The sequence below is a fragment of the Pan paniscus genome, chromosome 20, assembly GCF_029289425.2.
Source record: "Pan paniscus chromosome 20, NHGRI_mPanPan1-v2.0_pri, whole genome shotgun sequence".
Classification (NCBI taxonomy): Eukaryota; Metazoa; Chordata; class Mammalia; order Primates; family Hominidae; genus Pan; species Pan paniscus.
In genome coordinates this window covers 50405232-50427503 of record NC_073269.2, presented here as the reverse complement: position 1 = coordinate 50427503, position 22272 = coordinate 50405232, and the positions used below count along the sequence as shown (strand labels likewise).

The following is a 22272-nucleotide window of genomic DNA, read 5'->3' as shown; positions in this document are numbered from 1 at the left end:
TTTGTTCTGAAGATTAAGCTAATTAATGCATATAAAGCCTATAGAAGAGACCCTGGCACTCAACGTATTAACAAATTATTATTACTCATTCACGAACACATGCCTAATCCAACCTCTCATTTATTCCATAAATATTTGAGCATTTGCCCAGCAGGAAAAATAATATTGCTAATGAGTGTGGGAAATCTGTTCTCCAACTGAGCAGAAATAGCAATAGCATATATTAAGTCCTCTCACGTTGGGACAATGTTACCAAGAGCCAGGGGGTCAACACCCTCCTCTCTGCAGCCCTCCGGTTAGTCAAGGCTGAGGAAGGAAAGGAGGTTGGAAGATATTTAAACTCTGTTTCTGGTCCAGGATGAATGACAGTGGACATCCCCAGGCACCACATGGAGGTGAGACACACTCATGCCTTAAAAGGGAAGGAAAAATAAAAAAGATGGAGAGAAAATTGACACCCCCATCCCCCCACGTTAGGAATCCAGGAACAGCCCCGCGAGGTGCAGAGATCAGAGAAGGGCGAGTAGCGCTGACCTGGAGCTCAGAACCCACTGCGGGCTCACAGAAGCTTTCAGAGACTGAATGCCTCTCCTCTCCAGGAAGAAATAACAGATTGGCAACAACCAGCCACCTTTTCAGTGTGTGTCAGGATCGGTCTTACGCATTTTTACATCTATTTATCTTAAGTAAATCTCACGAAACCCCTACCAGATAGGTACTACTATGAAACTCACTTTACAGAGGAGAAACGGAGAAATTAAGAAACTACCAAGATTATATCGCCAGAAGACAGCAGAGCGTGTGGAAGGTGGGGAAGGCGAGGGAACTTGAGCGCCCGGGAGACCCTCAAACCAAACGTGCGACCAGGAGCCATTCCCAACTTGGAGACCCATGCACCGCCCTAAAAACAAAGGGCAAGCAAACCGTCGTCCCCGCCCTCTGCGACTTCCCTTCACTGAGTGCGAGGGCAGGCACCTGCGAGTCCAACGCCCAGGCCAGGAAAGCTCGCCGTAGATGCAGAGGTTCCGCGCTGACTCACCTCCCAGAGGGGATAGATGACGGCTGCCTCGCCCTCCTGCAGCGGAAGTACACAAGATTGCAACGGCTTCTGCACTACACTTCCCAGAATGCCCGAGCGGAAACAGGCTACCGCCCTGCCCAGCCAAGAAGGACCAAGAGGGGCCAGGTGCAGTGGCTCACGCCTGTAATCCCAGCACTTTGGGAGGCCAAGGGGGGGGTGGATCACTAGGTCAGCAGTTTGAGACCAGCCTGGCCAACATGGTGAAACCCCGTCTCTACTAAAAATACAAAAATTAGCTGGGCGTGGTGGCACATGCCTGTAATCCCAGCTACTCCAGTGGCTGAGGCAGGAGAATTGCTTGAACCCGGGAGGCAGAGGTTGCAGTGAGCCAATATCGTACCACTGCACTCCAGCCTAGGCGACAGAGTGAGACTCCAGCTCCAAAAAAAAAAAAAGAAAAAGAAAATCAAGAGGAAGAGAAATATTTACAGTTCTGTACTGTATTGATACTGTAAGTTTACACCATCTGTTTACAAAATAAACCATCTTTCTGAAATGGCAGGCAGCTGCAGCTTCAGACCTCAATCTACAGTACATATCAAGCAATTCAACTTTTTCTTATAATGTCATGACTTTTCTATGCATCTTGGGAGCACTTGCAACATCACTAGTGGTAGTTCACATAGGTCCCATGGTAGTATTCAAGTTTTACAGTATTGCACTAAACACAATAAAAAATAAGAAACCTTTAGATCACTTTTTACTGTAATACGCAATTTACTAGAGAGATGAACTGCTCACTTTGAGATGATTAGCATCACTTGGAATTTTAAGCAGATATTTACACACATGAGCTCACCACAACAGTGACAGGAGATAGCTATTAAATTGTTACAGTAGCACAGCATGTACTACAGTTAACTTTATGCAGGCTTGATTTAATATTGCATCTTTGTTTTACATTTCTCTTGACTGTGAACGTACAGTCTGTGTTTGTGTGTGTAAGTTTTTATAAGTTTTACCTTTTTATAATAGATTCATGTATATTTTATGGTAGTAAATGATAAAATAGACTAATATCTACATATATTTTATGCATTCATGGTATACCTAAATTTTTCTTAATTGTTTGGTATTTCTAGACTACACGGCTTATCTGTGAGCTTTTTCAAATTGTTGCAAATTTCCAAAAAATTTTGCAATATATTTGTTGAAAAAAATTTCACATATAAGTGGACCCATGCAGTTTAAACCTGTGTTGTTCAAGAGCCAACTGTATTGTAATTTGGAAAAAAACAATATCTAAATTATATCTTGAAAATGCTTCTTCCCTTATTTCAATTTAAATTTTTTTTGTATCCACTCAGCTTGCTCTTGAGATGATAAATGCAATAGAATGATCATCAATAGATCAAGTCAATGTGGAATCAAAAATGAAGTAATATTTAGCAGCCTTGTAAAAGCACATATATCAGGACTTCTTGCAGAGGCTTTGTTTCCAATGTGATTTTCTCTAGAAAGGAGAAAGTTGTTTTATTTAAGTTATGGGGGTAGGTATTGTGTATAGAGTGGGGAACTGCCTTTGATATTTTCTATCACAAATTTTTTTAGCTCAGTCAGCAGAATTTTATTATTTTAGCACCAAAGGAATCCTGAATCATGTTTTGTTTTCATCTCAAAGTATTTTCTAATTTCCCTGTAACTTCTATCCCCATCGGTTTTTATGAGTGTGCTGTTTAATTTCCACACATTTGTGAATTTTCCAGTTTTCCTCATTACTGATTTGAGTTTCATTTTTTTGTGGCCTGAGAATACATTTCATGTGACTTTATCTTTCTGTTGATACGTGAGATTTTTTATTTTTATTGAGACCTGTTTTGTGGCCTAATGTATGATCTATCCCAGAAAATGTTTCATGACCACTTAAGAAAAATGTGTATTCTGCTGGTTTTAGATGGGGTGCTTTGTATATATCTGCTAGGAGTTTGGTTTATGTTTCCAAATCCTCTAATTCTTTATTGATCTTTTGTCTGGTTGTTGTATCCATTATTGAAAGTGAGATACTGAAGTCTGAAAACATTGTAGAAATATTTCTCTCTCCCTTCAGTTCCATCAATTTTCACATCATATATTTGGGGACTAGCTGTGTAATGTCTGTATTGTTATATCTTCTTGATGGATTGACTCTTTTGTCAATATATAATGTCATTGTTTGTCTCTTGTCAAGTTTTTTACCTAAGTCGATTTTGTCTAATATTAATACAGTTACTTCAGTTCTCTTTTTTTATATCCTGCATGGAATAATTTTCTTCCATTTTTTCACTCAACATTTTTTGTCTTTGGATTGCAAATAAGTCTCTTATAGACAGCATATAGTTGGATCATGCTGTTTTATCCATTCTGTCAATTTTTGCCTTTTAACTGGAGAGCTTAATCTATTTGCATTTAAATTAATTCCTGATTTTAAAACGGCCTTGCTTCTTTCACTTTGTGATCTGTTTTCTACATGGCTTATCTTTTTTGTTCCTAGGTCTCTTGATTAATGCCTTCTTTCCTAGGTCTCTTGATTAATGCCTTCTTTTCTGTTTGATGTTTTTGCAGCGTACCTTTTTTTTTTTTTTTTTTCCATTTTGAGACAGGGTCTCACTCTGTCGCCCAGGCTGGAGTGCAGTGGTGTGATCTCAGCTCACTGCAACCTCTGCCTCCTGGGTTCAAGTGATTCTCATGCCTCAGCCTCCCAAGTAGCTGGGACTATAGGCATGCACCACAATGCCCAGCTAATTTTTGTATTTTTAGTAAAGACAGAGTTTCACCATGTTGGGCAGGCTGGTCTTGAACTCCTGACCTAAAGTGATCCACCCACCTTGGCCTCCCAAAATGCTGGGATTACAAGCGTGAGTCACCATGCCCGACCTGTAGTGTACCACTTAATTTTTCTTCTTATTCCCTTTTCTGTATATTTTCTTAGTGATTACCCTGTGGTATACAGTTAACATCTTTTTTTCTTTTTTGAAACAAGGTCTTACTCTGTCACCCCGGCTGGAGTGCAATGGTGTGATCTTGGCTCACTGCAGCCTCAAATTCCTGGGCTCAAGTGGTCCTCCAGCCTCAGACTCCTGCATAGTTAGGACTACAAAAATGTGCCATCACACCCAGCTAATTAAAAAAAAAAAAATTGTAGAGACAGGGTCTCACTATGTTGCCCAGGCTGTTCTCAAACTCCTGGCCTCAAGCAATCCTCCTGCCTCACCCTCCCAAAGTGCTGGGATAACAGATGTGAGCCACCACAGCTGGCCTATTTTTCCAAATTTTATTATGAAAAAATTTAAAGATGCAAAAGTGTTGAATAGTATTAATTCAAACTATATTGTAATACATTAAAGAAGTTAATATAGCTTGAATTAATACTAACCTAGCTTCCACAATATAAAAAATCCTGCTCCCGTATCTCTGTCCTCCTCCCTTTAGGATTTGAAAAATTACATCTTTATACATTGTGTGCCCCATTAACATAGATTTGTAACTATTTTACTCATTTTTCTTTAAATCATATAGGAGTTATGAGCCAATAATACAATAATATTGGCTTTTGTGTTTACCTATGTAATTACTTTACCAGTGATCTTTATTAATTTATATGGCTTCAAGATTTAGTGTCTTTTCACTTCTGCCTGAAGTATTTTGTATTTCTTGTAGGGCAGGCCAACTAGCAATGAACTCCCTCAGTGTTTGTTTATCTAGGAATATCTTAATTTCTCTTTCATTTTTGAAGGATAGTTTTGCCAGATATAGGATTCTTGGCTAACAGGTTTTTTTTATTTCATTACTTTAAATTTGTCATCATACTGGCTTCTGGAGATCATGGTTTCTGATGAGAAATGGGTTATTAATCTTATTATAGAGCCTTTGAACATGAGGTGTCACTTTCTCTTATTGATTTTGAGTCTCTTTTTATGGTTTGATTATAATGTGTCTTGGTGTGGATCTCTATGCATTTATTCTTCTTGGAGTTAGTTCCTTGAGCTTCTTCTATGTGTAGATTCATGTCTTATAAGTTTGAGAAGTTTTTGAACATTATTTCTTCAAATATTCCTTATACTCCTTTCTCTCTCCTCTTATTGTGACTCCCATTGTGCATATGCTGATATGCTTGATGGCATCCCACAGGTATCTGAGTTCTACTTATTTTTTCTTCTGCTCCTCAGATGGAATAACTTCAATTTACTTATCCTTTAGTTCACTGATTTTTCTGCTTGCTTAAATATACTGTTGAAATACTCTAGTGAATTTTCATTTCAGTTATTATACTCTTCAGGTCCAAAATTCATTGTTTTTAAATAATTTCTACCTATTTGATATCTTTTTTTCAGACATGATTCTCCTGGTTTATTATTTTTGTTCATGGTTTCCTCTAGCTCTTTGAGAATATTTAAGACAGTTTATTTAAAGTCTTTGTCTGGTAAGTCCAGTGTCTGTGTTTCCTTGGGGACAGTTTCTGTTCATTTATTCTGGGAATGGACCATAATTTTTTATTTGCATGCTGTGTACTTTTTTTTGTTTGTTTTATAATGTGGTATCTCTTAAAGTCAGATTCTTCCTCCTGCTCAGTTTGTTCTTATCTTATTGTGGATCGTAATGGTTTGTTTAGTGACTGTTACAGGTTTAATTTTGTCTCCCAAAAAGATATGTTGAAGTCCTAACCTGTGAACATGACCTTACTTTGAAATAGGGTTTTTGAAGATGCAATCAAGATGAGGGCATTAGGATGTACCCTCATTCGATACGACAGTGTCCTTATTAGAAGAGTAACACACCATATTAAGACTGAAACACATGGGGAGAATGCCATGTGACCACAGAGACAGAGCTTGAAGTGATACAGCTAAAAGCCAAGGAATATCAAAGATCAATGGATACCAGCAGAAGCTACTAAATGGTAATGAAAGAGAGCATGGCCCTTCTGACACTTTGATTTTGGAGGTCTAACGTGGAGAAAACTGGGAGAGAATGAATTTTTATTGTTCAAGCCACCCAATTTTGTGCCATGTGGTAAGAGCAGCTCTGGGAAATGAATAGTGAGTTTTCTAAACTACTTTTTTTGTAAAACTGGTATTCCCTGTATTGTGTGGTATCTAAGGCCTCTATTCTTTTCATTTATTTTTACCCAGTGTGTTAACAGGGATTTCCTTGAATGTCTGGATGAAAAACAAACAAAAAAGGAAAAATATTTGCCCACTCTTTGCGCAATGACTCTTTGTTGGAGCCCTCTTTCGGTGCTTAGCCAGGTCATTTACAACTCTGCCAAAGCCTTCCCTTACTGCTTGCACTAAGTCAAAGATCAGTCAGAGGTGAAAGCTTGCAGTTTTTTCAGGTCATTTCTGAACATATGTTCTCCTCTGAGTATGTGCATGCCTTTCTAAATTTCCTGGTGTATGTGGGGAGCTTTTCAATACCCTACTTCCTCACAGAATCTCTCTCCCCAGATTTTCCTCCCAAGTTGTCATTCTGTATATTGTTTGCTTCAACAGTAATCTCTTACCTCAAGTGACAGTGGGTTGTTCATTTGCCTTTCAATGATTTAGAGGAATGTACTCTTCAATTAGCCACTTTTCCACCATGATAGAATTCCAAGTTAGATAAGATAAAACCAAGTAACTTGCAACAGTCTTTCAAGTAGCCCTCAGACAGTTCAAAACAGACAAACACAATTGAGAACAAGTTCTGCTCCACTGCCTCTGGAGCAAGAGATCAGTGTCCTACACTGGTAATATAGGCTGTCACCTTCAAGACCATCACCCAGCTGCAGAGAAAAGTAAATCAAGGGCAAATGAAAGCACCACAAAGCTCCCCTACTATTTTTAAGTTGCTGTTTTCTCTATTCTACATTCCCTGGGTTGCTGTAAACCTTGGACTACTTTTCAGAGTTCTGATGACATTGATTTGGACAGTTTTTTAAAAATCATTTTTGTTGTTTTGTTTCTGTGGAAGGATGGGCCCTTGAAGCTACCTACTCCATCATTTCTCTGACATTACTTTGCCACTCTTTTTTTTTTTTAATACTTTAAGTTCTGGGATACACATGCAGAATGTGCAGGTTACGTAGGTATACACATGCCATGGTGGTTTGCTGCACCCATCAACCCGTCATCTACATTAGGTATTTCTTCTAATGCTATCCCTCCCCTAGCACCTCAACCCTCGAAAGGCCCCAGTGTGTGATGTTCCCCTCCCCGTGTCCAAGTGTTCTCATTCTTCAACTCCCACTTATGAGTGTGAATATGTGGTGTTTGGTTTTCTGTTCCAGAGTTAGTTTGCTAAGAATGATGGTTTGCAGCTTCATCCATGTCCCTGCAAAGGACATGAATTAATCCTTTTTATGGCTGCATAGTATTCCATGGTGTATATGTGCCATATGTTCTTTATTCAGTCTATCATTGATGGGCATTTGGGTTGCTTCCAAGTCTTCTCTATTTTGAATAGTGCTGCAATAAACATACATGTGCATGTCTCTTTACAGTAGGATGATTTATAATCCTTTGGGTATATACCCAGTAATGGGATTGCTGGGTCAAATGGTATTTCTGGTTCTAGATCCTTGAGGAATCGCCACACGGTCTTCCACAATGGTGGAACTAATTTACACTCCCACCAACAGTGTAAAACCATTCCTATTTCTCCACATTCTCTCCAGCATCTGTTGTTTCCTGACTTTTTAATGATCACCATTCTAACTGGCATGAGATGGTATCTTATTGTGGTTTTGATTTGCATTTCTCTAATGACCAGTGATGATGAGCTTTTTCTCATATGTTTGTTGGCTGCATAAATGTCTTCCTTTGAGAAGTGTCTGCTCATAGCCTTTGCCCACTTTTTGATGGGGTTAGTTTTTTTTTTTTTTTTCCTAGTAAATTTGTTTAAGTTCCTTGTAGAATCTGGATATTATTAGCCCTTTGTCAGATGGATAGATTCCAAAAATTTTCTCCCATTCTGTAGGTTGCCTGTTGACTCTGATGATAGTTTCTTTTGCTGTGCAGAAACACTTTAATTAGATCCCATTCATCAGTTTTTGCTTTTGTTGTCATTGCTTTTCGTGTTTTAGTCATGAAGTCTTTGCCTATGCCTGTGTCCTGAATGGTATTGCCTAGGTTTTCTTCTAAGGTTTGTATGGTTTTAGGTCTTATGTTTAAGTCTTTAATCCATCTTAATTTTTGTATAAGGTATAAGGAAGAGGTCCAGTTTCAGTTTTCTGCATATGGCTAGCCAGTTTTCCCAACACCATCTATTAAATAGGGAATCCCTTCCCTATTGCTTGTTTTTGTCAGGTTTGTCAAAGATCAGATGGTTTTAGATGTGTGGTGTTATTTCTGAAGCTTCTCTTCTGTTCAATTTGTCTGTATATCTGTTTTGGTATGAGTACCATGCTGTTTTGGCTACTGTAGCCTTGTAGTATAGTTTGAAGTTGGGTAGCGTGATGCCTCCAGCTTTGTTCTTTTTGCTTAGGATTATCTTGACTACAGGGCTCTTTTTTGGTTCCATATGAAATTTAAAGTAGTTTTTTCTAATTCTGTGAAGAAAGTCAATGGCAGTTTGATGGGAATAGCCTTGAATCTATACATTACTTTGGGAGGTATGGTGGCCATTTTCACGATATCGATTCTTCCTATCCATGAGCATGGAATGTTTTTCCATTTGTTTGTGTCCTCTCTTATTTCCTTGAGCAGTGGTTTGTAGTTCTCCTTGAAGAGGTCCTTCACATCCCTTGTAAGTTTTATTCCTAGGTACTTTATTCTCTTTGTAGTAATTGTGAATGGGAGTTCACTCATGATTTGGCTATTATTGGTCTATAGGAATGTTTGTGATTTTTGCACACTGATTTTGTATCCTGAGACTTTGCTGAAGTTGCTTATCAGCTTAAGGAGATTTCAGGCTGAGATGATGGGCTTTTCTAAATACACAGTCATGTCATCTGCAAACAGAAACAATTTGACTTCCTCTCTTCCTATTTGAATACACTTTATTTCTTTCTCTTGCCTGATTGCCCTGGCTAGAACTTCTAATACTATGTTGAATAGGAGTGGTAAGAGAGGTCTTCCTTGTCTTATGCCAGTCTTCAAAGGGAATGCTTCCAGCTTTTGCCCATTCAGTATGATATTGGCTATGGGTTGGTCATAAATAGCTCTTATCATTTTGAGATACATTCCATCAGTACCTAGCTTATTGAGAGTTTTTAGCAAGAAGGGGTATTGAATTTTATTGAAGGCCTTTTTCTGCATTTATTGAGGTAATCATGTGGTTTTTGTCATTGGTTCTGTTTATGTAATGGATTATGTTTATTGATTTGCATATGTTGAACCAGCCTTACATCCCAGGGATGAAGCCGACTTGATCATGGTGGTTAAGTTTTTTGATGTGCTGCTGGATTCGGTTTGCCAGTATTTTATTGAGGATTTTTCACATTGATGTTCATCAAAGATACTGGCCTGAAATTTTCTTTTTTTGTTTCGTCTCTGCCAGGTTTTCATATCAGGATGATGCTAGCATCATGAAATGAGTTATGGAGGAGTCCCTCTTTTTCTATTGTTTGGAATAGTTTCAGAAGGAATGGTACCAGCTCCTCTTTGTACCTTTGGTAGAATTTGGCTGTGAATCCATCTGGTCCTGGGCTTTTTTTTTGGTTGGTAGGCTATTAATTACTGCCTCAATTTCAGAATTTGTTATTAGTCTATTCAGGGATACAACTTATTCCTGGTTTAGTCTTGGGATGGTGTATGTGTCCAGGAATGTATCCATTTCTTCTAAATTTTCTAGTTTATTTGCATAGAGGTGTTTATAGTACTCTCTGATGGTAGTCTGTATTTCTGTGGGATCAGTGGTGATATCCCCTTTATCATTTTTTATTGTGTCTATTTGATTCTTCTCTTTTCTCTTCTTTATTAGTCTGACTAGTGGTCTCTCTGTTTTGTTAGTCTTTCCAAAAAGCCAGCTCCTGGATTCACTGATTTTTTTGAAGGGTTTTTTGTGTCTCTATCTCCTTCAGGTGTGCTCTGATGTTAGTTATTTCTTGTCTTCTGCTAGCTTTTGAATTTGTTTGCTCTTGCTTCTCTACTTCTTTTAATTGTGATGTTAGAGTGTCGATTTTAGATCTTTCCCGCTATCTCCTGTTGGCATTTAGTGCTATAAATTTCCCTCTAAACACTGCTTTCACTGTGACCCAGAGATTCTGGTATGTTGTGTCTTTGTTCTCAATGATTTCAAATAACTTATTTATTTCTGTCCAAATTTCATTATTTATCCAGTAGTCATTCAGGAGCAGGTTGGGTTTCCATGTAGTTTTGCAGTTTTCAGTGAGTTTCTTAATCCTGAGTTCTAATTTGATTGCACTGTGGCCTGAGAGACTGTTTATTATGATTTCTGTTCTTTTGCATTTGCTGAGGAGTGTTTTACTTCCAATTATGTGGTCAATTCTAGAATACATGCTATGTGGCACTGAGAAGAATGTATATTCTGTTGATTTGGGATGGAGAGTTCTGTAGATGTCTATTAGGTCCACTTGGTCCAGAGCTGAGTTTAGTCCTGAATATCCTTGTTAATTTTCTGTCTTGTTGATCTAATATTGGCAGTTGGGTGTTAAAGCATCCCACTATTATTGTGTGGGAGTCTTAAGTCTCCTTGTAGGTCTCTAAGAACTTACCTTATGAATCTAGGTGCTCCTGTATTGGGTGCATATATATTTAGGATAGTTAGCTCTTCTTGTTGCATTGATCTCTTTACCATTATGTAATGCCCTTCTTTGTATTTTTTTTTATCATTGTTAAAGTCTGTTTTATCAGAGACTAGGATTGAAACCCCTGCTTTATTTTTCTTTCCATTTGCTTGGTAAATATTCCTCCATCCCTTTATTTTGAGCCTATACTTTGCCATTCTTAAAACAGTTTATACTTAATGGATTTGAAATTGGAATATTGTCAGGTATAATTGGACTGGAATGGGGAGCAAAATGTAGCAATAACTCCTGTAGTTCAAACACCTGGTAATATGAGGTCTCTGTAACTCTAGGGGGTGGAGGGGAGGTGGAGACAACTGGGGATAACATAGGACTGGATAAATGAGCTAATGCTGGAGCTGGAGAGAAGAAAATGAACAGAAGTCCACAATATGAACTGCAAGGTAGTTCTAATTATGGGATTCAGGAAAAAGAAACTATATTTTCACTGTTCTCATTGTGAAGCCTGGAGTTAGTTAATGATAGAAATAGGCTTTTAAGAACTTTTATTCTGGATGAAAGCAGGACTAGGGAAACAAGCTTTGCAGAAAAATAGTAAGATTGGAATGAGGCAAGAGAAAACCCATTGACAACAAAAAATAAAAAAGCATTCCAATCTCTCAGGGATGAAAATACCATCCTGAGCAGCAGCCAATAACATATATGGGGTCTGTGGACTGGGTCTTTGTTAGGTTTTAAAACTGCGTTGTTAAACGTGTGTTTAATTTTTCTTTTCCAGTGGTGAGTCAAAACACAATGGCCAGTTAACAATACTCTTCCCATGGAGTGAGGCTGTAGGGAAATGTAATACTTTCTAAAATTGTGTAAATATGAAGATATGGATGTGTAACTGTCTATATGTATTATAAATGAGAGAATACTGAGACTCTAATCAAATAATTAAACTAGGCAAAGGAAAAAATAAGGCCCATTAATGCATTTGGGGAAATTTGCTTTAAATTTTTTTCTATACTAGGTAATATATTTACATGGTACAAAATTAAAATAATATAAACAATATACCTTGAAAACTCATCCCATTCTGACCCAAGGTTGTTTGCCTATACCAAAAGCCCATGTACCACATGTAATCTTTGTGGGGTTTTTTTGTTGGTTTGTTTTTTTTGAGATGGAGTCTTGCTCTGTCACCCAGGCTGGAGTGCAATGGCACAATCCTGGCTCATTGCAACCTCTGCCTCTTGGGTTCAAGCGATTCTCCTGCCTCAGCCTCTCAAGTAGCTGGGATTACATATGTGTACCACCACGCCTGGCTGATTTTTGTATTTTTAGTAGAGATGGAGTTTCACCATGTTGCCCAGGCTGGTCTCAAACTCCTGACCTCAAGTGATCTGTCTGCCTCGTCCTCTCAAAGTGTTGGGATTACAGGCATAAGTCATCACGCCCGACCAGTGTTAGTTTTTCATGTATACTTTCAGTGGGTCTTTGTGCACATGAAAAATTCAAGAAGTATATACAAATGAGCTTTTTCTAATGTACTAAAATATACACCCTTCCATCCTTTGGTTTATTACATGAAGAATGTAGTAAGAAACAAGAGTTTCTAGGTGAATGAATATATTTCTGTGGATTTTCAATGGTAGTATCTGTATTTTTAAAATAAAAATAAAAACAAGCACACCTAGACACATCATATTGAAACTGCAGTAAATTCAAAATAAAGAGAAAATTTTGAAGGCAGCCAAAGGCAGGGGATGGGTGAGGAGACACAATACATACAAAGAATCAAAGATGAGAATTACAGGACATGTCTCATTAGAAACTATGCAAACCAGAATACAAAGAGTATAGAAAGAAAAAAACAACAACACATAATTCCATACCCAGCAAATATATCCCTCGAAAATGAAGATATAATGAAAACTTTTTAAGACAAAAACTGAGAAAATTCAGTAGCAGCCAACCAGCAGTACAAGAAACATTAAAGAAAGTTCTTCAAACAGAAAGGATGCTATATAAAATTTGGTAAACTTGCAAAGTAATGACGATTTCCAGAAGCAGTTAAGAATTTAACTTTTAATTGCTCTGAAAGACACTTGACTCCTAAAGCAAAAATAATAGCAATGTACTGTGGCTTTATAGCATATGCCAACGACAAATGCTTGACAATTGGACAAAAGTTTGAAGGAAGGAATTGGGAGTGTACAGTTGTATAAGTAAAGAGTATATATTCAAAATATCATTAACCAAACACCACCTGTTTCCCAAAAACCTAGTGAAATAAATAAAATAGTATATATTATTTAAAGAGAGGCTGTCATTAACTATAGATGAATATTGTAAATTCTACAGTAAACGCTAAAACAACAATGAAAAGAGGTACAGGTTGAGTACCCCAACCTGAACATCCAAATGCTGCAAAATCTGAATTTTTTTGAGTGCTTACATGACAACTCAAAGGAAATGCTGATGGGAGTGTTTTGGATTTCAGATGTTCAGACTGCGAATACTCAACTGATAACTACAATACAAATATTCCACAATCCGAAAAAATCTGAAATCCGAACACTCCTAATCCCAAACATTTTGGGTAAGGGATATTCAGCCTGTAAAAATAAGCTAATTCTGGATACAATATGAAATCATATTTAAAAATTAGCAAAAAATGTGTAACAAAAGGACAAGAAACAAAGAAGGTAACCAAAAATAGATTTATATCTGACCATATCAATTACTAAATGATATATAAATGACATAAACATACCAATTATAACAAATCATCAGATTAGAGAATAAAGCAACAATAATCAAATTAAAGCTGGAGTGGCTATACTACTATTAGGCAAACACTAATAAAAGGCTACAGTGGGCCGGGCGCGGTGGCTCAAGCCTGTAATCCCAGCACTTTGGGAGGCCGAGGCAGGCGGATCACGAGGTTAAGAGATTGAGACCATCCTAGCTAACACGGCGAAACCCCGTCTCTACTAAAAATAGAAAAAAATTAGCTGGGCGTGGTGGCGGGCACCTGTAGTCCCAGCTACTTGGGAGGCTGAGGCAGGAGAATGGCATGAACCTGGGAGGCAGAGCTTGCAGTGAACCGAGATCGTGCCATTGCACTCCAGCCTGGGCAACACAGCAAGACTCCCTCTCAAAAAAAAAAAAAAAAAAAAAAAAGGCTATAGTGATATTAAAAGCAAACAAAGTAGGCATCAAAACAAGGATTATTACCAGAAATAAGAGGGACATTAAATAATAATAAAGAGGTAATTTCACCAAAAAGACATAAAATTAAATGTGTATGCACAAAACAACAGAGCTTCAAAATATACAAAGCCAAAACTGATAAAGACTAAACAACCCACAATTACAGTTGGAGACTTCATTCTCATTAATCAATAAAACAAATAGAAAACCAGTAAGTCATGATGAACTCTTGCTGTGATGGAAAAGAGAAAAGAAAACCAGTAAGGATATAGAAGACCTCAACAACATTATTAATCAACATCATTAAAACATACACCAAGATGGATCATACTCTGGGCCATGTAATTCACTGCACCAATTTAAAAGAATTGAAACTACACAAAGTATATTCTCATATCACAATAAAATTAAATGAGAATCAATAACAAAACAATCTCAGGAAAATCCCCCACTACCCTTAGAAATTAAATAACCCATGGGTCAAAAAAAACCCCATGAGTTAGAAGAGAAAAGGGAAAATAACAAATAAAAATAAAAAGATAACATATCAGAACTTGTAGAATGCCACTAAGGCAGGATTTAGAGAAAAATTTAGAGCATGAAATGCTTATGTTGGAAGAAAAGGAACTTACATCAATTATCTAAGCTTTTTTAAGCTTAATAAACTTTAAAAAAAAAAAAAAAAGCTGGGTGCAATGGTTCACACCTGTAATCCCAGGATTTGGGGGAGGCCAAGGCAGGAGAACTGCTTGAGCCCAGGAGTTTGAGACTAGCCTGGGTAACAGAGTGAGACCCTGTCTATGAAAAAAGAAGAAAAAAAAAAAAAAAAAAGAAAAACCCCAAGCAAGAAAGAAGAAAACAACAAAAATGAAAGCAGAAATCAACCAAACGAAAAGGATAACAATAGTGAAAAAAAAGCAATAAACTTTGAAAAGAACAAGAAAACAAAACAGAAATTACCAATTGTAGGACTGAAAGAAGGATATGATTACAGATCCTAATGACAGGCCAGGTGCAGTGGCTCACGCCTGTAATCCCTGCACTTTGGGAGGCTGAGGCAGGTGGATCACTTCAGGGGTCAGGAGTTCGAGACCAGCCTGGCCAACATGGCAAAACCCCCTCTCTACTAAAAATACCAGCTACCCAGGAGGCTGAGGCAGGAGAATCACTTAAACCTGCCCCGGAGGCAAAGGGTGCTGTGAATGCAAGATTGTGCCACTGCACTCCAGCCTGGGAGACACACACACACACACACGCCAGATCCTAATGACATTAAAATGATAATAAGGAAATATTATGAACAACTTTATGCCATACGTGACAACCTAGATGAAATAGACAATGTATTTAAAAAAGAAAAACTACCAAAATTCATTCAAGAAGAAATAGACATCCTGAATATTCCTATACCTCTGAATGAGATTGAATTCAAGTTAAAACACCTCCAGAAACACCACCACCAGGCCTGAGCCTCTTATATGTACCAAACATTTAAGGGAAAAGAAACTACCAATTCTACACAAACATTTTGAGGAAAAAGAAGAAAATAAAGAGGAGAAAAACACTTCCCAACTCATTTTATAAGGCTAGCATTATCTTGTTACCAAAATTAGAAAAATGCATGAAGAAAGACAACAGATCAATATTCCTCATAAACATAGACACAAAATTCTTCAACAAATACCAGCAAGTCGAATATATGAAAAGAATACTACATCATGATTAAGTAGGTTTATCTCAGGAATGCAATGTTGTTCGAACATTTTAAAATGAATGTAAGTCACTATATTAATAGACTAAAGAACAAAAACTCTTCAATCATCTTAGTAGATGCAGAAAAAGCTCTTAGGGAAACAAGCAAAGAAACAGAAAACATATTGGAAAAGAAGAAATAACTGTCTCCATTTGCATACAACATGATTATGTATAAAGAATGAAAAAGTTACCAGAACTAATAAATCAGTTTCAAAAGGTCCTGGGATGCAATGTTAATATACAATGTTAATATAAATAAGTTGCATTTCTATATACTATTATGAACAAATAGAAACTTACAACAGAACAAAATTTTCAGGAATTTTTTAAGTACAAGTCTAAGAAAACAGGCAATATCTGTGTACTGAAAAATACAAATCACTGATGAAATAAAAGACCTAAATAAGTGAAGAGACATGCCATTTTCACTGATTGGAAGACTAAAGAAGTCAAATCTTCAACACACTTCCCATTAAAAGCCCTGCAAATATTCTTTAAAAGAATCAACAAGATGATTCTACAACTTACATGAAAAAGCAAAAGAACTAGAATAGCTAAAACAATTTTGAAAAAGCAAAGTTGGAAGACTCGTGCTACCTGATTTAGAGAGAATTACTATAAAGCTATGTTAGTAATCAAGAACAACTGGCTGTGTATGGTGAAGAGACAAAAAGATCAACGAGCTAGAATGGAGAGTTCAGAAATAGGCCCACTCATATATGGTCAATTGATTTTTGACAAAGACACAAAGTCAATTCAATGGAGAAAAGATCATTTTTTCAACAAATGGTGTTGGCATAACTGGACATCCATAGTTTTAAGATGAATAAACATGTTTTGTATTATATATAAGTATTAACTAAAAATGGATCATACATCTGTATGTAAAACCTAAACTTGGCTGGGCATGGTGGCTCACGCCTGTAATCCCAGCACTTTGGGAGGCCGAGGTGGGCGGATCACGAGGTCAGGAGATCCAGACCATCCTGGCTAAAATGGTGAAACCCCGTCTCTACCAAAAATACAAAAAATTAGGTGGGCATGGTGGTGTGGGCACCTGTAGTCCCAGCTACTCAGGAGGCTGAGGCAGGAGAATGGCGTGAACCCGGGAGGCGGAGCTTGCCGTGAGCCAAGATCGTGCCACTGCACTCCAGCCTGGGCGACAGAGCGAGACTCCATCTCAAAAAAAAAAAAAAAAAAAAAAAACCTAAACTTATAAAATTAGCAGAAAACAAAGGAGAAAGTCTTTGAGACCTTGGATTAGGCAAAGGTTTCTTAGATATGACACCAAAAGCATGATACATCAAAAAAAATTATGATAAACTAGACTTCATAAAAATTTTAAACTTCTGCTTAACCACAGACTGAGTGAAAAAATTTTGGAAATCACATACCTGATAAAGCACTTGTATCGATAATATACAAAGAACCCACAAAACTCAATAAGAAAACAAGTAACCCAATAAAAAAATGGGCAAAGTATTTAAGTAGACTTTACCAAAGATATGATAATGGAAAATCAGCACATGAAAAACATGTTTAGAAAAATGCAAATTAAAAACACAGTGAGATACTACTAGGGTAGAATGGCTAAAATTAAAAGAGACCGACCATTACATATTTTGATGAAAATGTGAAGAAAAGATGCACACTGCTGGTGAAAACGTAAAACAGCACACCCACTTTGGAAAAGAGTGGAAATTCCTTAAAAAGTTAAACACGGGCAGGCACAGTGGCTCACGCCTGTAATCCCAGCACTTTGGGAGGCTGAGGCAGGTGGATCACAAGATCTGGAGTTCGTGACCAACCTGGCCAGCACGGTGAAACCCCATCTCTACTAAAAATATAAAAAATTAGCAAGGCATGGTGCCACATGCCTGTAGTCCCAGCTACTCAGGAGGCTGAGGCAGGAGAATTGCTTGAACCCCGCAGGCCGATGTTGCAGTGAGCCAAGATCATGCCACTGCACTCCAGCCTGGGCGACAGAGCAAGACTCCGTCTCAAAACACACACAAAAAAGTTAAACACAATGTTTGGGGTGATGGGCATCCCAACTACACCGATTTGATCATTACACATTGTACACATGTATTGAAATACCACATGTACTCCTCCAAATTTCTATAACTCTGATAAATAAAAATACCAAATTAAGTTATACATATATTTACCATATGATCCAGTTATTCAATTCCTAGCTATTTATCCAAGATAAAATATATAGTCTAGAGTTATATATGGTATATATATATATATTTCTAGACTATACATATCTCCATGCAAACACTTGTACACAAACAAGTGTTCATAGCATGTCATAGCATTTATAATAGCCAAAAGTTTGAGAACTCAAATCCCCATCAACAGATGGATTTTTTTAAAAAAATTATGGTATATCTACACACTTACAGTAATGCTCAGTAATAAAGAATTAATTCTATACAAACAACAAGGATGACTCTCTTTCTGCAAGAAGTTAGGGAAAAAAGTATATACTGTACAGTTTCCATTTGTTAGAATTGTAGAAAATGCAAACTATACAGTGTCAGAAAGCAGATCAGTGGTTGCTTGGGGATTGGGGAGGAGCAGAATGGAGATTAAAAGGGAGATATGAGGTGACTTTGAAGAATGATGGATATTTTTGCTATCTTGATTGTGGTGATGGTTTCAAAGATACACATATTAAAACTTTAAAAATCGAACACTTTAAATATGTACAGCTTATTGTATGTTAATTATACCTCACAACTTAAAAGGGGGAGGGAAAAAGAGAAGAGAAATATGGGTATACATTGTCAAAAGGCTCTCCAACTTAGAATTTTCAAGTGAATGGCTATCCTAAAACCTGCATTTTTAAGATTATTATTTCTGAGTCAGGGCCCCAGGCTGGAGAGCAGTGCAACACCACAACTGCAGCCTCAACCTGCTGGGCTCTAGCAATCCTCCCACTTCAGCCAGTGAGCCTGTAGCTGGGACTATAGGCACGTGACACAATGCCCGGCTAATTTTTTGATTTTTTTGTAGAGATGGGGTCTCACTATGTTGCCCATGCTGGTCTTGAACTCCGGGGTTCAAGCCATTCTCCTGCCTCAGCCTCTGAAAGTGCTGAGATTACAGGCATGAGCCACCATGCCTGGAAAAAGCTGCATATTTTTAAATAAACCTGATTTTGTGGAGGAACTACCAAGTAAATAGTTTCAGGTAAGTCCTAAAAAGGATTCCTTCCTCAAGTGGACTGCAAAATTACAGTTGGAAGAGGTACATTCAGTTAGGTTACAACTGCTAGGTTAAAGCTTCAAACATGGCTGTTCTTTTTCAACATTTGAGTTAATTTTTCAGTATTGGATTTTTAATCATCAAACAAGAAGAAATATTTAAAAATTAATGGCATCAACGAGGTCAGAAATGTAATCAAGGACATAGGAAATACAAAACATATCTCCTAGATCGAGGTGTCCAATCTTTTGGCTTCCCTGGGCCACACTAGAAGAATAATTGTCTTGGGTCACCCATAAAATAGCTGATGAGCTTTAAAAATTTGCAAAAACAATCTCATGTTTTAGAAAGTTTATGAATTTGTGTTGGGCCACTTTCAAAGCTGTCCTGGGCTGCAAGTTGGACAAGCTTGCCTAGATTATTGACTTAGTATAGGAAAAGCCTGAGTCGAAATGGAGCAAAAGACTTCCTAGGCAAATTTCGTTCTTTCTGAAGGATATTCCATTCTTATATTTGCACTTTATTTGTGTGAAATGGGATGCATGCTCTACAGAATGTAAACTTAGGAGTTCTGGCCTTGCAATGTAATTTATGCACATAGCATTTAAGAGTAGTTTTGAAGTCAGCAAGATAGACCTGAGTTCAAACTGTGGTTGTGACATTCACTACCGACTGACTTAGGGAAGGTACTTAAACCTGTAAAACCTAAGTTTACTTACCAAAAAAAAAAAAAAAACAGAATAACATTTATTCATAGAATTGCAGATTAACTACACATTGGACACACAGCACATTGCTTCATATATGGTCCCAATTTTCTGTTAAAAATATGCTTGTGTTTTCTTATGTCAATTCGAGCATTTTTTTTAAACCTAAAAGATTTGAGAAGTACTGAATTGAGATAATACCTATCTGTAGTATGTATGTATCTCAGAAGCAAGGCTTCCGAGAAACTAAAATTTGCTTAGATCAGAGAACGGCAAACTTCCTAAAAAGGGCCAGACAGTAATATTTTAAGTCTTGCGGGCCACAGATGGTCTCTGTAGCATTTTTTTTTTTCTTACAACTCTTTAAACATTTAAAATCTCAGCTCTCGTGTTGTACAAAGAGAGGACACAGGCTAGATTTGGCCAGCAGGCTATAGTTTACTGATCCCTTCCTTAGAAATTTCAAATATAAATTAGCAGAAATCTAGTAATAGTGACATCTATGTTGAAAATAATAGTTAACACTATACAGGTCTTACTATATGCCAGGCATATAGTTTTAACCCTTACCACAGAACTAAAAGATATTATCCTCAAACATTGAAGACACAAGCAAATTGAGGAATAGAGAGGTTAAGCATTTTGCCTGCAGTTACGCAACTAGCAAATGGTTACACTGAGCAAGAAAGTCTAATTCCAGGGTTCCAGGGTTGGCTTTTTCTTTTCTTCTTTTTTTTTTTTTTTTTTTTTTTGAGATGGAGTTTCACTCGTTGCCCAGGCTGGAGTGCAATGGCACAATCTCAGCTCACTACAACATCCACCTGCTGGGTTCAAGTGATTCTCCTGCCTCAGCCGAATAGCTAGGATTACAGGGGCTAACCACCACGCCTGGCTAACTTTTTGTATTTTTAGTAGAGACAGGGTTTCACCATGTTGACTAGACTGGTCTGGAACTCCTAACCTCAGGTGATCCACCCACTTCGGCCAGCCAAAGTGCTGGGATTAAAGGCGGGAGCCACTGCACCCAGTTGGCTTTTTCAAGATGGGGTCTCACTGTCACCCAGGCTGGAATGCAGTGGTCGAATCACAGCTCACTGCAGCTTCAAACTCCTGGGCTCAAGTGATCCTCCCACCTCAGCCTTCTGAGTAGTTGAGACTATAGGTGTGAGCCACTGTGCCTGGCTGACAGTCTGCTTTCTATTATACTCTACTACTTTATTACCAATATTCTGACTTGGTCTCGTTAACACTAGTTTCTCCTAAAATGCCTTGGTCCTCTCAAGAAGCAGTAGAGGGATGTGGTTTGAGAACTTTGTCAAATCTACCTCTGAGAAGGTTCAGAGAATGAGAGGTAAATAAAGTAAAGCAATGCTAATCAATGGCATCCATGACACTCACAGGCTAGGAGAGCTCCGCAACACTTCACCAGAAACCATTCCTTAACACTATCTGCAAGGAAACATTGACTGGAAGGCTCTCATCTGAACATATCTATCTTTGGATATTTCTATCAGATACTTTTCTTCATGGCCCTACGGGAACATTTTATTTGGTTTAAAGGGTCAATACCCTGAGAATAGGAAAAATTATAATGTTTGGGAGACTATGCCATTCAAAAATCATCTCTGGCATCAGTCATCCAATACTCCCGTTCTCTCCGAAAGATAGAACCCCCAAGTTCTAGTTGGATGCATGTCCACATTCCCCAGTAAATATATGAATGATACTGGGAGACAAATTTCTGATTCTTGAAGAATGAAGATGCAACATAGAATGGGGGTAAGGCTAGAAAAAAAACACTATGATATTAATTTAAGAACTAGAGATAAAAGCAGGAACTCATCATTAATTCTTTCTACCTTTCTACTTCTCTTCCTATCTGTATAACTCTTTCCCCTCCTTCCTAGAGGGGGAAAAAAAAAAAAAGGCACAGCTATTACCCAGATCTTGATGTTTAACTACCATCCCCCAATCAGAAGAATCTGAGTTCTCAAAGAAACAGCAAATTCCATGGATGGTGCAGGAAGGGTACAAGATGAGCTTGGAACACTGTATTGTGTCAGAGTAAAGATGTGCTCAAATTTATTTAAAAATACATGATGGGCAAACAGGACAGAAGGGAAACTTCCTTAGAGTAGAACAACAATCTAACAAGTGTTGGAGGAATGATGAAAGTTGAATATATCACACTTTCGCACCATCAGAGCAATTACTGATTTAGACCAGACTTACAGAATGCTTAAACTAGTGGAGGAAAATTTACTGAAAAACAAGCTATTTAGAGTCAGAAAGTGTCTCCCCAGAAGTTGCCTTTGTAATTATTAATTACAAAGAAAAAAATAGTAATTTCGCAGTGGGAAAACCCAGCACCGCCCTCCCCAATCAAGTGTTCCAAGTTAACATCACCTATAAAGGTACAAACATACCTCGTTTCCTCACGTGCTGCACACCACTTACAGAGTCCTCATGGGAAAAAAATGTGTAATTTAAATCCAATTGTAAGGAAACCTCAGGCAAATCCAAATTAAGAGACATTCTACAAAATAATCTCAAAAATATCAAGGTCATTAAAAACAGGTAGCAACTCAGATTAAAGGAGTCTAAATGCAATGTGTAATCTTTGGACTCTAGAGCAGAAAAACAATAAA

General features: G+C 37.6%; 1 protein-coding gene across 1 annotated transcript in view; it reads right to left on the bottom strand.

Moving 5' to 3' along the window:
* ZNF233 (zinc finger protein 233) overlaps nucleotides 1-21066 on the bottom strand; it is a 34771-nt gene extending 13705 nt beyond the window's left edge. The window contains 1 exon segment of the mRNA XM_034945876.3: nucleotides 770-21066. Within this exon segment, the coding sequence (XP_034801767.3) occupies nucleotides 770-893 (124 nt within the window). The 5' untranslated portion in view covers nucleotides 894-21066.
* Nucleotides 21067-22272: the final 1206 nt, after the last annotated feature.